Genomic DNA, 15,662 nt, shown 5'->3' on the forward strand with positions numbered 1-15,662 from the left:
AAGTTAGTCTAATTGAGAAGTTAAATCTTTATCTCTTTGAGTTTTGAATTAGCTATTTTTTCTATTTTTTTTTAAAACAAACGATATTATCTACACTAAGAGGGAGAAGTAGGTAGGTTTAGCCTCACAATAAGTTAGCAATAATGTTGTTCAAATTCAAATTTGGCGAGAATCGAACCCAAGATCTCACTCACTTACAAACGAAGAGGAATGCCACTGTGGACATGCAAATTTCGGTGAAAATAGATGTTCACCAACATATTAAATTTTGGCATGCAGGGGCTTACATGGCATAGGAGGGTGGATGAGTCGTCGAGGACACATATCAACACTTGGCGGAGAGGAATTATTTGATTTTAATGTAATTAAATCAAATATTAATTGATGGAGACAAATCACAAACCGGCCCATAATTGAATCATGGTTCTTTCGTCAATTAATCAAGCCCACAATCAAAGCCAAATCCATTCATAGGCAAGGCTTGGAGAGTCTATAAATACAAAGCTCCAAGACAAAAAAAGAGTCCAGAAAATCATTTACGCCCAGACGCTAAAGCTTTGAAACTTTGAAGCTCTCAAACACTCAAATCCCCCAAACACTCAAAACACTCAAGAAAACCCTCCGCATTCTTTGTCAAACCCGTGAAGAACCACCAAGCACCCCTACACGTGCTGGTTCCTCCATTGCCAAGTCCCAAAATCTTGTGGCATTTGTTCATCTAAGATCAAGTCATTGCGACCCTTGGATCAACAACACTACACACCTTACATTTTAGAGATCGAATTAGAGGATCAAATTATAAAAAGATTGTAACCCAAACCCTATATTAATACAATTATTACTTTGTACGCGTGTTTTCTTGTCATTTGTTACAAGATTTTTGTGTTTACAACCACTAAACTATAGTACTAAGTGATAGCTAATTTTTCTAGTAAATAACTACTTCTCGGAAAAGTATTAAACAAATATAAAAAATAAAAAAATAAAAAATTTGAACCCTAGAAATTAGGAAAGCAATCAATAGTATTATTTTATAGCCCTTTTTTTTCATGAAAATACTATTAAATTGCCATATTGTACTTTTAATAGCATTTAATAAACTTAATATGGCGTTTGTGAGCAACATGCTATCAAAGCTAAAAAATGAAAATGAAAACATGCTAATTAATAACCACGGCGGCATATAAGGAAAAAAAAATTGATTTAAAATAAAAGTCTTCGTGTATTTCACATTTTTTTTTTGGAAGAAAGGTAATTTTATTACCAACACCACACCATAGTTACAAAAAAAGAGGTGACTCCAACATCCTTCAAAAGTCATCATACAAATCGGAACCACAACCACAAACCAAAGGAAGCTAGTGAGAGATGACCCACTAGCAACAAATCCACCGAAGGCAACAAAGTCACCGAAGAAAAATCCATGGGAGTGTTATAAAACTAAAAACTGTGTTTGCTGCAGAATGAGTAAAAGGAATGCAATACTGATTCATTGACTTGAAGTCAAATTGAATACAAATGCTAATAATTGAAAGCTAGAACATAAAGCAACATCTAATCTCACAACTAACAACTCCTAATAATATGGGATTCTCCTAAGGAATAGGTAAAAGCAACAAACTTCCTAACAAATAGGAATTTATTGAAAACAAACAACTAAATATCTTAACACCTCCCTTAAACTGAATGCCATCTACGCAATCAGTTTAAAAAGGAACTTGAACAAACTCCGAGTAATCCACACAGCTTCTCAAATGCTTCCAGCTTTAGAGGTTTGGTCAGGGTATCTGCAACTTGGTCTTCATTTCGACAATAAACCAAATCAATGGTTTTTTCAGTTGTAAGACCATGAAGGAAATGATACCTCACATCTATATGTTTGCTTCTTCCATGTAAAACTGGATTCCTAGAAAGTTTGATAGTTGAACTATTATCACAATGAATCACAGTACGCCCATGTTGATAAAAATGTAACTCTTAAAGAATCATTCTCAACCAAATTGCTTGACATGCAGAAGTTGCTGCAACTATGAACTCTGCTTCAGTTGTGGACAAAGTAACAACCTGTTGCTTCTTTGATGCCCATGATATGGTACCTGAACCCATCATAAACACATGGCCGGATGTACTCCGCCTATCATCTAAATCACCAGCATAATCGCTGTCAGTGAAACCAGTCAAAACAGATCTTCCCTTTTTCTTGTAGAAAATACTAAAATCCGTTGTTCCCTTCAAGTAACGAAACACTCTTTTAGTAGCTCTGAGATGCAGCTCCGTTGGTCTTTCCATATACCTGCTAATCAGACACACTGCATACATAATATCGGGCCAAGTGGCTGTCAAGTACATTAAACTTCCAACAATTTGTTTGAAATAAATACTACCAACCCTATCTCCATCAAGATCACTTGTGAGCTTCAATCTCGGTTTAATTGGAGTCCCAACTGGATTACAATTCTCCATGTGAAACCTCTCCAAAACCTCCTAAGCATATTTCTTTTGCCTAATAAAAAAACCAATGGCTGTTTGTATTACTTCTATACCAAGAAAATATTTCATCTTTCCCAGATCAGTCATGTCAAATTCAGCTATCATAGAATTCTTAAAATCAACAAACATAGCCTCATCATTGCCCATGAAAATGAGATCATCAACATATAAGCAAACTATCAGGATTTTACCTCCTTCTCCATACTTGATGAATAGAGTGTGCTCATAAGGACATTTGTTGAAACCTGCCTTTTCAAAGTGTGCTTCTATACAAATGTACCAGGCTCGAGGTGCCTGTTTCAGTCTATATAACGCCTTTTTCAATTTGTAAACCTTATGTTCATTACCTTTTATCACATAACCAGAAGGCTGCTCAATGTAGGCTTGCTCAAGTAGTTCACCATTAAGGAAGGCTGATTTCACATCAAGTTGGAAGACGGGCCATGAGTTTTATGTTGCTAATGAAACCACCAATTGAATTGTATCCTATCTTGCAACAGGAGCAAAAACCTCTTGATAATCAACTCTATGTTCTTGATTATAGCCTTTCACAACCAGCCTTGCTTTGAACTTGTCAATGTCTCCCTTTTCATTCAACTTCGTCTTATAAACCCACTTCACACCAATGGTTTTTTTCCCTTCGGGAAGATCGATTAGCTCCCAGGTCTCATTCTTCTCTATAGCTTGAATCTCTGCTTTTCTTCTTTCACTGTTTCTGCAAACAATATAGGACCAGAGCCTACAAATAAAGCGAAATGAGCAGTAGTATCCTCATCAGATAATTCATCTCCACTTACATAACTATCATCCATGATGGTCTTTTCCAGCATGGTTCTGAGCTAGATGTCTGATCTTCATTTGGAATTGAAACACTTGCTGAGGAACTTGGTGAAACTTCACCAAAGGACTGATCTGGAAGCTACAATTGTGATTCAGGCCCTTGACTTTCGAGAGGAGGTTGCAGTGGTTGTTCAATTTCCCCGTCATCTTCCTCAGGATCAATTGAAATTTGTTGTTGTTCGGTGCTGCTCCAATCCCATGTGCTTTCTTCATCAAACAGAACATCTCGACTGATGATTATTTTCTTGGTAATGGGATTATATAACTTGCACGCCTTGGATTCCTCACTAACCCCAATGAAGACACACTTCACACTTTTATCGTCAAGCTTTGTTCTCTTTTCATCTGGAACATGTGCATACGCTATACACCTGAAGATTTTGAAGTGATCAACTGATGGCCTGGCTTCACTCCAAGCTTCTTGTGGGGTTATGTTTTTTACAACATGGGTAAGGCTTCGGTTGAGTACATGAACACTCTGATTAACTACTTCTGGCCAAAAAGTTTTCAAAATAATTTTTTTTACCAACATGCTTCGCACCATGTTCATAATCGTCTGATTCTTTCTTTCTGCCATGCCGTTTTGCTGTGGTGTGTATGTAGCAGAAGTTGCCTTCGTATTCCATGTGTGGAGCCAAAAATAATCAAGAGACGACACGTGGTTTTTTTGGCAAAAAGGACAAAATTGCCCTTGAGAAGCTTTGGAATTCCCACGCGCGAGCAGTAGACAATCATTCCACAATCAAGTCAAAAATGCCCAAAATAGGTATTTATTCAAAACCTATTTCATCCATCTTCTCCACAAGGTAACCCCTAAAACATTCCTTTTAAATTATGTTAATTACCTAATTAATAGATTTATTACCTAATTAATCTATTAATGGCTAATTAAATTACCATTTAACTACAAAATACACTCAAAAACACCACAAAGGGCCGGCCACCTTCTCCCCCAAGGAGGCCTGCCATGCCCTATATATACTACCCCGTTTTCTCTAAAAACCTGGGTCTACACTCTTGCTAAATACTCAAAATTCTCCAAACACTTTTCTCTCAAAATTCTAACTTTGGCATCGGAGGTTCTTCGGCGAAAGCCCCCCCCCCCCAAATTCATCGTGGGCGCATGAGACTAATGGCCTTGACCTAAGGTGTTATTTGTTTTGTAGGTGCAATTTTGTCCAAGATCAGGGAGGAAGAAATTTGCATCCACAAATTGGTGCTTTCATTGAGAGTTGAGTCCCACACTCGTAGAAGACTCTTGCATCCAAGGTTTTTCTATTTTTCTTGTCCATTTGTAAATTTTTCGGATGTTTTTATTATTAGAATTTTTTATTTGCAAAAATTCTTTGATAAAACATAATAGAGAAGTACAATGGCTAGAAATTTAGAAAATTCAAAAAGTGAAAATTCCAATATTCAAGAGATGGGATCGTTGAGATCCCCGAGGCTAAATGTGACAATAAGTGGAGCAGCACCATGACCACGAGTTTCCACCATGGGAACCACCGATGTGGCTACAACTGCAGCCACCCGCGGCGAGGTCCATGGTGTCACCACTATGGCCCGAGCCATGCCATCCAAGGCCTACGACACCAAGGTCACAACCCAAGCCAAGTCACTCCATGCCCAACATGAGCCCAACGCATTGCCAAGCTGTTAGATCCCACATCGCCCAGGGGAGTGGATCCTCTATGCCTTATATGTACATGCCCACCTCCTATAGCACAAGGCTTTTTGGGAGCTCACTGGCTTCGGGCTCCATCAGAACTTCGAAGTTAAGCGAGTTCGCGCGAGAGCAATCCCAGGATAGGTGACCCACTGGGAAGTTCTTGTCTGAGTTTCTAGAAACAAAACCATGAAGGCGTGGTCAGGGCCCAAAGCGGACAATATCATGCTACAGCGGAGTCGAGCCTAGGATGTGGTGGAGTTCGGGTCGAGATGTGACAGTTTAAATCTGACACACCCAGATCCCAATATTCCCCGAATACCAGGATAGGTACGTGTTGGTCGACACCTGAGGGTGACGAAAGCCATTTATTGAATGCAAATGCTGAGAACAAGAAATAAATAAGACTTATAAATTTAAAATATAATGAATATGCATTTCAGGAACGTGTTCAGAGCACACATAATCTAGAACACTAAAAGAATTTATATAAAAATTGAATGAATTAAAGAATGGGTCCTACATCGAGAGGACTTGAAGATGTCATTACGGAAGTGCCTTGACGCCGGGATTGTATGCCTCGATTCTAAGTCCCGAAGGGGGCGCAAAACAAACATGAGTGGACCAAGTTGATATATATATACATATATAATAATAATAATAATAAAACAGTTATTGACATACTAACCCATATGTTTTATGAAAACTCATATAACATGATTAAAATAGGTTTTCCAAAACCTAGCATGCCGTGCAATATCTCAAAACATATCTCGTATATATCGTAATCACTAGTGAATGTCCAATATCCCTTCAGGCCTCATGCTGGCTCCCTGTCTCTGTGCCAATTGTCAAAGGAAAATCACCCCAATGCCCCGTGCCAGCTCCCCGTCCCTGTGCTAATACCCAGAGGAAAACCATCTTCAGGCCCTATGCCAACACCGTAATCATCGCCCGGGACGAAATCTATCCCTCGCCTCGAAGCAAAATTGGGACCACTAGGTAAGTACAAAACCATTGAACATACATTTATTTGAAAGGCAACTTCATAGTATAAAGTCATCCATCATCTATACTATAAAGAGGTGTTTGAAACATGTTCTAAATATTATATCGTCATCCATCAGATATTCTATAAAGAACACGAGTTATAGGAAAAATAGTAATAATTCAAACTAGCCTTAGTAAGCACGTTATCTCATAAAACGTAATCATTAAATCATGCTTTTCATGTATGCATTTATACTATTAAAACATGCATTTTTAGAAGGGGTCCACTCACAGATACTTAGCCGTCGAAGAGCCACGCAAACTAGCGAACATGGAATCATCACAAATATTTGCCCATAAGCACATAAAGGGTCTAATTAATAAAACTCTATTATAACAATTGAATTTGGGAAAACGAACATCGGAAACGGATTCAGGACATCAAATTTACCTTAAGAAGGGTCCCGGATAAATTTCATAAATGTCAATAGAATATTCCCTGACAGAATATTCTCTAATGGAATATTCCCTAACGAAATATTCCACATAAAAGGTTTGGGTTAGTTAGGGTTCAGGGTTCAGGACTTGGGTTAGGGTTAGGTTAGTGGGTTAGGTCCTAGAATAATGGGTTAATGGGTTTAAGCTAAGGGCTAAGGGGTTTGGGTTTGAAACTGGGCTGGAATTAAGGGTAGTGGTAAGCTGGCCCAAAGGCCTAGGGTAGAATAGGGTTTTGGGGCTGGGTTAGATAATTAGGTTGGGCTTGGAGTTGGGTTTAGGGCTTCGAGGGTAAAGGGTTGGGCTGCCTAAAAGGGTTGGGTTCCATGGCCCAACGAATTGGACCGATCTAAACAGGTGGGTCGGGTTTGACCCGTTTCTAGGCCGAGTTGGCCGGATTTCGAAGGTAAGAGAAATCAAGAGCTTCCATGCTTTGCTCAACCTCAAGACGTGACCAAAGCATGACATATAATATATCAAATTGAAGCCCATTGAACAAGGAAGAGATCTATACCAATTTCATGACGTGTTATGGCTGGAGTTGGCCGGAAAAGCCTGCACCCATCGGTCATTTCACCAGAAAACTGGGGAAGATATTTCCATGCCATTTATGCGTCCAAAATCACCCCAAAACGTCTTAAAAACTACTCAATCACTTTTCATAACTCAAATTAGGAAGATTTAGAGGTAAGTTTCGACCTACCTCGTCGGAAAGCCCATGTGCATTGCAATGTTCATAGTGTCGAGAAAGAGATCGGAGAGGTAAGGGAGGGAAAAAAGGTTCGGGTGATGATGGTGGTGCGGTTGTGATGGTGGCTACCTGTGTTTGTGTGTGGGTGTTTGGTGCCCAAGGGAAGGGAAAGCACATAGAGTCGAGAGGGATAGATAAGGGAGCGTGAGGGAGAAAAGAGAACTGTGAGAGGGAGAACACAAGGGAAAACAGAGATGAGAGAGGTCGAGGGACAAAAATAAGGAAAGTGGCCCACCAGGCACACCATTTAACACCAAAACAATTATTTTAAAAAACAAACGGGGGTAGGGGTGTAACACAAGCTGAGCCCAAGCCTCGCACCCGCGTGCGCCACAAGCCGAGCAGCCCAGCCTGCTCCCGCCGAGCAGCCCACTCCCATGGCCCAGCCTACTCCCGTGGCCTTCCAAGTAGCCTAAATTGGTTTAAGATTAGTTTAACCATCTCGACTTCAAATTTCCTGACCGATGATCGAACCAGGAGTATTTTCACCACATTTTTATGCGGATTTGATATTTCCCAACTCAAATCTCGCACCTGGAGTCTACCACACTTCCACTGCTCAATGAGATACATTCTTTCCAAGCTCTTCCAACCTAAATGGAGAACAACACTTGTCTCGACAAGTTATAGAGTTGACAAGCACCGTCGCATAGTAGACAACCTTGGTGAATCAGCTCTTGCAGCTCATCAAGATGTAATATGCCCCTGATGAGGTGTCCTAAAGTAGGACAAAGACAGACGAAGAATCTCTTCAACAGCGTCCCAGCAAGCAGCCACTTGACCAGTCACGAACCAAGCGTTCTAACAGAATACACTCCTAACTGGGCCCCCGAGATAGTGTATACTTCTATCTTAACGGGAGGAGAAGCGTGCATTCTTAGTTAGGCCCACGGATAAACATATACTCACGATTAGGGCCATACTTCGATAATCAACATGAGCAACCTTCCAGGCGAAGTGTTCATTCGCGGCAAAGCTCGTAAGGAGTATCTTCCACCTTACATTAAAGTAGGCAGCACAACGGACGGAGAGAAGCAGTCACTCAATCCGGCTCAAGTTCAACCAGCAGCCTACGAGTTACCTGCTCGCTTGCTAGGAACATACCACATGCACTACAGCCACGCCATAGACGAACTGAACACATGGATGAACAACCTAGACCAGCAGGTCACGACCGGAAACAGCCAAGAGCTCCGCCACCCCCAACAAAGGCAAATTTAGGAAGAAGTAGAAAGGCTTCTGACCGAGCAATTACGTAATTTCTCGTGCAACGAAGTTATTGACAAAGCGCTTTGATAAGACATGACCAACATAAGTGATTCATCTTTCAATGACAAGATCGAGCAGACGGGACTACCCCACATAGATTGCTGGATACAAAGACTATTTCTGTTCTGACAAACGCAGCAGCTTAGCTTAATGGCGCGTCGGGGGCAGACTAGTACCAGAACGACACACCAACCCAACTACCAAGAATCGGGGGCAGGCCTTGTTCTCAACACTCCAGACGATTCAATACTAAAGTAGCACATCATCAGTAGCCAAGCATCAAAGACCTATGAGTCTAATTCCTCATGCTGCGCACAACCTAGCCTAAGCCCTACTTTTACAGCCATGCTTACTTGTTCCATGGCTCCCGGCAGACCTATCATCATGGCTCATAACTGTGCCAATCTTGCACCATGGCTCCCGTGTCGATTTTGCCATGTTGCTTGCGTCAACCAAGCCTCAAAAGGGCACATGAAGAAACACCTAATGATGGCGCAATAATTCTGGGAGCAGCTCACTGTACTTACACCCTTACGTGGGTTCCACAAGCAGTTCAACGTCTCAAGCAGTTCGCCAAACAAGACCTCGTAAGGTGAGGATTATTTCAGTTGTCCAGCAGTTAAGCTTTCCTCAACTATTGTCCACAACAACTACTCAAAACCTTTTATTGGTCTGCTTTCCAGTGTGAGAGGATAAACTAATTGTTCTCCAGTGCAAGAGGGTAAACCAATTCCCCGACATCCATATGGGTTTTCTTTCTAATGCGAGAGGATAAACTAATTGCTCTCCAGTGTGAGAGGGTAAACTAATTGCTCTCTAATGTCTCCAATGCGAAAGGGTAAACTAATTCCCCGACACCCATCTGGGTAAGCTCTCCAATGCGAAAAGGCAACATGGCTGAAAAGATCAAATGCTTAAAGATCAACTAAGCAGCAAATGGTTAGGGGCAGCAGCCACTTTTACACTTAACAGTTCGCTCATCCGACACTTCATCTTTAACAGCTCCGATCTTGGGAGCTCTATCATTGACTGCTCCATCTACGGCAGCTGAGAAATCAAACTGAAGCAGTTTCCTCATTTTTGGCAAGCAGCCCAGACATGGCAGCCCAAACGGTTACCCATGCCACGCCACTTCCTCGGCCCATGCCGAGCCAATCCTTTGCTTTAATCAAGCCGAGCAGCACAAGCAATGACCATTGCCACACTGCCTCCTTGGCCCATGCCGAGCCAACTCCTGGCCCTTGCCAGCCGACGTGCCACACCACCTAACACCTCCAAAGAAGAAGACAAGGAGAATTAAGTTTTTCTTACATCGGTGCGGAGCGAAAAAGACAAAGAAATCAACGGAAGACGATTCTTTGCACGGGTAAGCAAAGAAGAGTGCTAGGGGAGGGGGAATAAATATCCTCTAGCTTTCTCTCTTTCTTGTAGGGATAAATAATTGTCCTTCGAAGTTGATTTAATTCCTTACTTAAGGTAGGCTTAAATAGGCTTTGGAGGTGATTTATTTCCCTTTCCTAGAAGAATCTAATTCCAAATCCAAGAGATAATCTGCATCAAAGTTGGAGATCTCTACACCTGCTGCCCTTTCCTGCGAGCAGCCTAGTAGGTGTGGGGGAATTTGTGGAGCCAAAAATAATCAAGAGACGATACGTGGATTTTTTGGCAGAAAGGACAAAATTACCCTAGAGGAGCATCGGAATTCCCACGCGCGAGCAGTGGACAATCATCCCACAATCAAGTTAAAAGTGCCCAAAATAGGTATTTATTCAAAACCTATTTCATCCATCTTCTCCACAAGGTAGCCCCCAAAACATTCCTTTTAAATTATGTTAATTAGCTAATTAATAGATTTATTACCTAATTAATCTATTAATGGCTAATTAAATTACCAATTAACTACAAAATACACTCAAAAACACCAAAGGGCCGGCCACCTTCTCCCCTAAGGAGGCCCGCCATGCCCTATATACACTACCCTATTTTCTCTAAAAACCTAGGTATACACTCTTGCTAAATACTCAAAATTCTCTAAACAAATTTCCCTCAAAATTCTAACTTTGGCATCGGAGGTTCTTCGGCGAAAGCCCCCCCCCCAATTCATCTTGGGCACGTGAGGATATTGGCCTTGACCTAAGGTGTTATTTGTTTTGTAGGTGCAATTTTGTCCAAGCACAGGGAGGAAGAAATTTTCATCCACACCATGCAATTCACAAAAGCTTACAAAGTTATGTGAGTTAAATTCACACCATGATCTGTACGAAGGATCTGAATGTACTCGCTAGATTCTTTTTCAACTCGAGCCTTAAAGCTTTTAAAAACAATGAAAGCTTCAGATTTCTCTTGCAAGAAATAAACCCATGTTTTTCGACTATAATCATCAATGAAGGTAATGAAGTACCTTTTGTTTCCATTTGATGTTGGATTGATTGGTCCACAAATGTCTGAATGAACCAACTGTAGGATTTGTTCAGCTCTCCATGCTTTTCCTTGTGGGAAAGAATTACGATGTTGTTTACCAACAATACAATCTTCACACATTTTTGTAGGACAATTAATCTTAGGCAGTCCATCCACCATGTTCTTTTCATGTAAGGTCTTCAAGCCTTTGAAACTCAAATGACCATAACAAAGATGGCACAACCATGTTGGATCTTGCACTCTTGTTGAAAGACACTTCTGAACATCATACCGAATGTGTAGAGGGAACATACGATTGGCTGTCATTTTTGCTTCTGTTATCAGGCCCTTCTCTAGATGATGAATTTGATACCGGCTTTGTTGAATGATGATGATATAACCCCTCTCTTGCAGTTGGCCCATACTAATGAGATTGCTTTTCAATTATGGGATATAAAACACACTAGAAATTGTCTACACAGTGTTGTTTTTCATATTGGAATTTGATATCCCCTTTCCCCATGACAGAAATGCAAGAGTTGTTCCCAAGCTTCACAATTTCTCTGAATGTCTCATCCAAAGTAGAGAACAAAGACTTGTTTCCACACATGTGATTGCTGCAACCCGAATCTAAATACCAAGTATTACTTGATGAAATCTTCATCTTGTCGATGTAAGCCATCAAGAGCATTTCTCCTTCAGTCTAAGTGAAATTCACCTTGGTTTCCTTCTCTTTGTCAGGGCATTCATACTAATAGTGGCCAAGCTTGATAGCATTCCACACTTGCCTTGTCAAACTGTGCTCCTTGAATGTAAGAAAGTTGGCGTCCTCTACCTCTACCTCTTCTTCGAAATCCCCCACTTCCTCTACCTCTTCCTGGAGAAGTAGTTCATTCATAAGTAGTGACCTTTTAAGGCTTGCTCCTCCATAACATGGCTAGTCATCCTCTGCTCATGAACTAACAGTGAGCTTTTCAACACATCAATCGAAAGACTATCAATATCATTCGATTCTTCAATGGAACATACCACATAGTCAAATTTGCATGTCATTGAGCGAAGGATTTTCTCAATGACTGCAACATCTTCCAAATGTTCGCCATGAATGCACAACTAGTTTACAATTGACAATGTTCTTACAAAGTAATCATTAACTGACTCTCCTTCCTTCATGTGAAGAATTTCAAACTCTTTGCGAAGAGCTTGGAGTTGTGCACATTTCACCCGTGTAGTGCCTTGGTACTTCTTCTTCATCAAATCCCATATGTCTTTAGCAGTGTCATTCTTAAAGATGGTTACGAGAATGGCACGATGTATTGCTTGAAACAAATAATTCTTTGTCTTCAAATCCTTCAATCTCTGATCCTCCAACGTCTTTCTCTGTGCTTCTGTCAAGACAGTCTCACTAGCAGGCTCAGCGATGCCAGTTTCCACGAGAGTCCAGTACTCCTTGGATCGCAGAAAAATTTCCATCAACATACTCCAATGATCATAGTGACCATCGAAGCATGGAATCGCAAGTTGCACAAAGCTGTTTTCAGAAGCCATTGAATATCTTGCTACGGCAAGAATGAAAGCTGCTGCTTTTTCAAGTCAGGCCCCAGTGGAGGGCTCTGATGCCAATTGTTATAAAACTAAAAACTGTGTTTGCTGCAGAATGAGTAAAAGGAATGCGATACTGATTCATTGACTTGAAGTCTAATTAAATACAAATGCTAATAACTGAAAGCTAGAAAATAAAGCAACATCTAATCTCACGACTAACAACTCCTAATAATCTGGGATTCTCCTAAGGAATAGGTAAAAGCAACAGACTTCCTAACAAATAGGAATTTATTGAAAACAAACAACTAAATATCTTAACAGGAAGGTGGTGGCATGAAGAGCCGAAGCTCTATGCACTTCTCGAAAGAATCGCTTCAAAACGCGTTGATAGATTGTGGTTACAGATATGAAAATATATGGGAAAGCCAAAGCCAATTTTAAAGAGCAGGAAGAGGATGGAAGAAAACCAAGGAGATGGAAGATGGGAGAGGGGAGGGAAAACTAACAATCGGAAAAGAAAAAGAAAGTAGGGGAAACTGATAGCCACCGACCTTGGCCTGAGCTAGGGCTGGTGGCAGAGAATGGATGATTGATTGGGAAGGTGCTTCACACACAGGTGAAAAGAAACTCTCACACTAAGGGAGAAAAGACCTCTCACGAATGAGAGAAAAAGCATATGGGGAGTGTACTGCACTTTTCATGTTGAGACTTTCACATGCATGCACACCCTCTCCCTCTTTCATTGTGTCGCTGTAGCCACCGTCGCCCACTTTCTCACTTCGTCACCAACGCTTTCACCATCGTCCACTCTCTCGCATCGTCTGCCACCATCGCCTTCACCATCTTTATTGCCATCGTGGATCTATCTCTCTCCTCTTCTCTCATACTCCGAAGATCGCCATTGCAATCTCGTCTCTCTTTCTCTCACATCTCTCACACAACCATAGTTAGGGCTTTGGCATTAGTTACTGATATTTGAATTGGAATTAGGGATTATCTTTATAAATTAGGGCTTGGATTGGATTTGTATTATTCGCTTAGTTTGTTTAATCCTATTCTATCAGTGTTTTTGCGGCTATAGGATTGAATTTATAATTTTGTTTGATGAATTGAAGGTAGTCATTCAACTCACAGTTGCCAATTACAATCATAATTGAATAATCGAGTTTGCAATTACAATCACCATTGCATGCAATGTGAGATCACAATTCTCGAATTGCATGCTCCTTCATTGTAGTTTTGTAATTTTTATTGTTATCGAGCACGAAGCTCGTCCAGTATCTTTAGTTTTATTGTGATCTGCAAGGTAATTTTTTTACTTGAGCTGACGAATAGGTTATTTGTGGGTTAGTTTTCACGATGAATCTGGAAAACAGGTGAAGAGTGAGATCCGATGAAGAACGACAGTAGGTTTCATATAGCTTTTAAGGTATTTTCTTCTTTGATATTATCTTGTGTTTTAAGTAAGGATTTAGAATGCATTTATTTATTTATTTTGGGCGCAGAGCACCCTGGTCCTAGATTATGACTTGGTAGTATGAATTGAACGGCCCATAGATTATGACTTGGTACTTCTTTGGGTCTTTGCTCGGTCATTGTTGATTCAGATTCTCTTGAATCTATCTCTTGTCTTGCGGGTTCTCTTGATAAGGGCAGTTGGGAGGCTTTCCCTTCTTTGGTTCGGGTCAGGCGGCTAAGTGGGGCGTTCCAGAACTGTCGTTGGTCTTGGGTGCCAAGATCAACTAATCTGGCGGCGCATTGCCTTGCGTCAGTTGGTTTTTCGGAGATGTGTGACTGTGTTTGGGTCGACCGGCCCCCATCTTCAATGGTTCATATTTTGAATAAGGATAGTCTCCCATGTCCTCATTGAGAGGTGGTGGCGGTGCTAGGGGTGACGCTAAACTTGGTTGATGTGTCTTTACTGGTATCCTCTTCATCGTTGTTCTTTTAGTTGTGCCTTGCTGGGTGTTTGCCTCCTTATAGGCTTTCTTGTACCTTTTGGCTTTGACCTTCGAATGCAATTCCTTGTTCCAAAAAAAAAAAAAAAAACAGGGCCCATTTTCTCTCTTAATTTTTTCTTTATTAATTAATGGAAACATTAGGAGACTGATTGCTAATCGGACTTGGAGCCTATAGTAAAGCCAATAAAAACAGTTTCAAATGAAAATTACAGAGAAATAGCAAAAATCATCATTTCTATATGATAAACATATAACAATAGCCCGTATGAAGAAACAAATCATTTTTATATTATAAACGTATATCTATAGTCCTATAAACCACAATGTCAATACTGAAAAGAAAACTATTGTCTACCAGATGCCGTTCAATTCATGCTACCAAGTCAAAATCTAGTACCAGGCGCTCTGAAGCCAAAAGAAATAAATAAATGCATCCCAAATCCTTACTTAAAACACAAGATAATGTCCAAGAATAAATAAATGCATTCCAAATCCTTACTTAAAAGACAAGATATTGTCAAAGAAGAAAATACCTTAAAAGCTATATGTTTCCCTCGAATAGTTTTATTTCCAGTATTGACATTGTGGTTTATAGGACTATATATATACGTTTATAATATAAAAATGATTTATTTCTGCATAAGGGCTATAGATATATGTTTATCATATAGAAATGCTGTTTTCATTACCTTTATTATAGAGCTTCTGGCCATAGACTCCAATCCCAATTAGAAATTCATTCTTGTAGTGTTTTCATTAATTAATAAAGAAAGTTTTAAGCAGAGAAAATGGGCCGTTCAATTCATACTACAAGTCATAATCTAGGACCAGGGTGGTCTGCACACAAAAGAAATAAATAAAAGCATTCCAAATTCTTACTTAAAACACAAGATAATGTCAAAGAAGAAAATACCTTAAAAGCTATATGTGACCTGCTATCGTTCTTCATTGGATCTCACTCTTCACCTAATTCCCGAATTCATCGTGAAACTAACCCATAAATGCCCTATCGTCACCTCCAGTAAAAAAATTACATTACAAATCATACAATTAAGGGAGGAGCATGCAATTTGAGAATTATGATCTCACCTTGCATGCAGTGGCGATTGTAATTGCAAACTCGATTATTCGATTATGATTGTAATTGGCAACTATGAGTACTGTGAATTAGGGCTGGGCACGGGCCGGGGCGAGCCGGGCCGAACCTAAGTTTGTAGGAACCGGAGCTTAAACGAAACGGGCCGGGACGGGGAGG

General features: G+C 40.4%; 1 protein-coding gene across 1 annotated transcript; it reads right to left on the minus strand.

Moving 5' to 3' along the window:
• Positions 1-1,977: 1,977 nt before the first annotated feature.
• Positions 1,978-2,463, minus strand: LOC139193064 (secreted RxLR effector protein 161-like). Its single transcript, XM_070816021.1, has one exon. It carries the CDS (start codon positions 2,461-2,463, stop codon positions 1,978-1,980), a length of 486 nt encoding a protein of 161 aa, XP_070672122.1.
• Between the last annotated feature and the right edge of the window lie 13,199 nt (positions 2,464-15,662).

This window comes from Malus domestica, chromosome 16 (genome assembly GCF_042453785.1).
Source record: "Malus domestica chromosome 16, GDT2T_hap1".
Taxonomy (NCBI): Eukaryota; Viridiplantae; Streptophyta; class Magnoliopsida; order Rosales; family Rosaceae; genus Malus; species Malus domestica.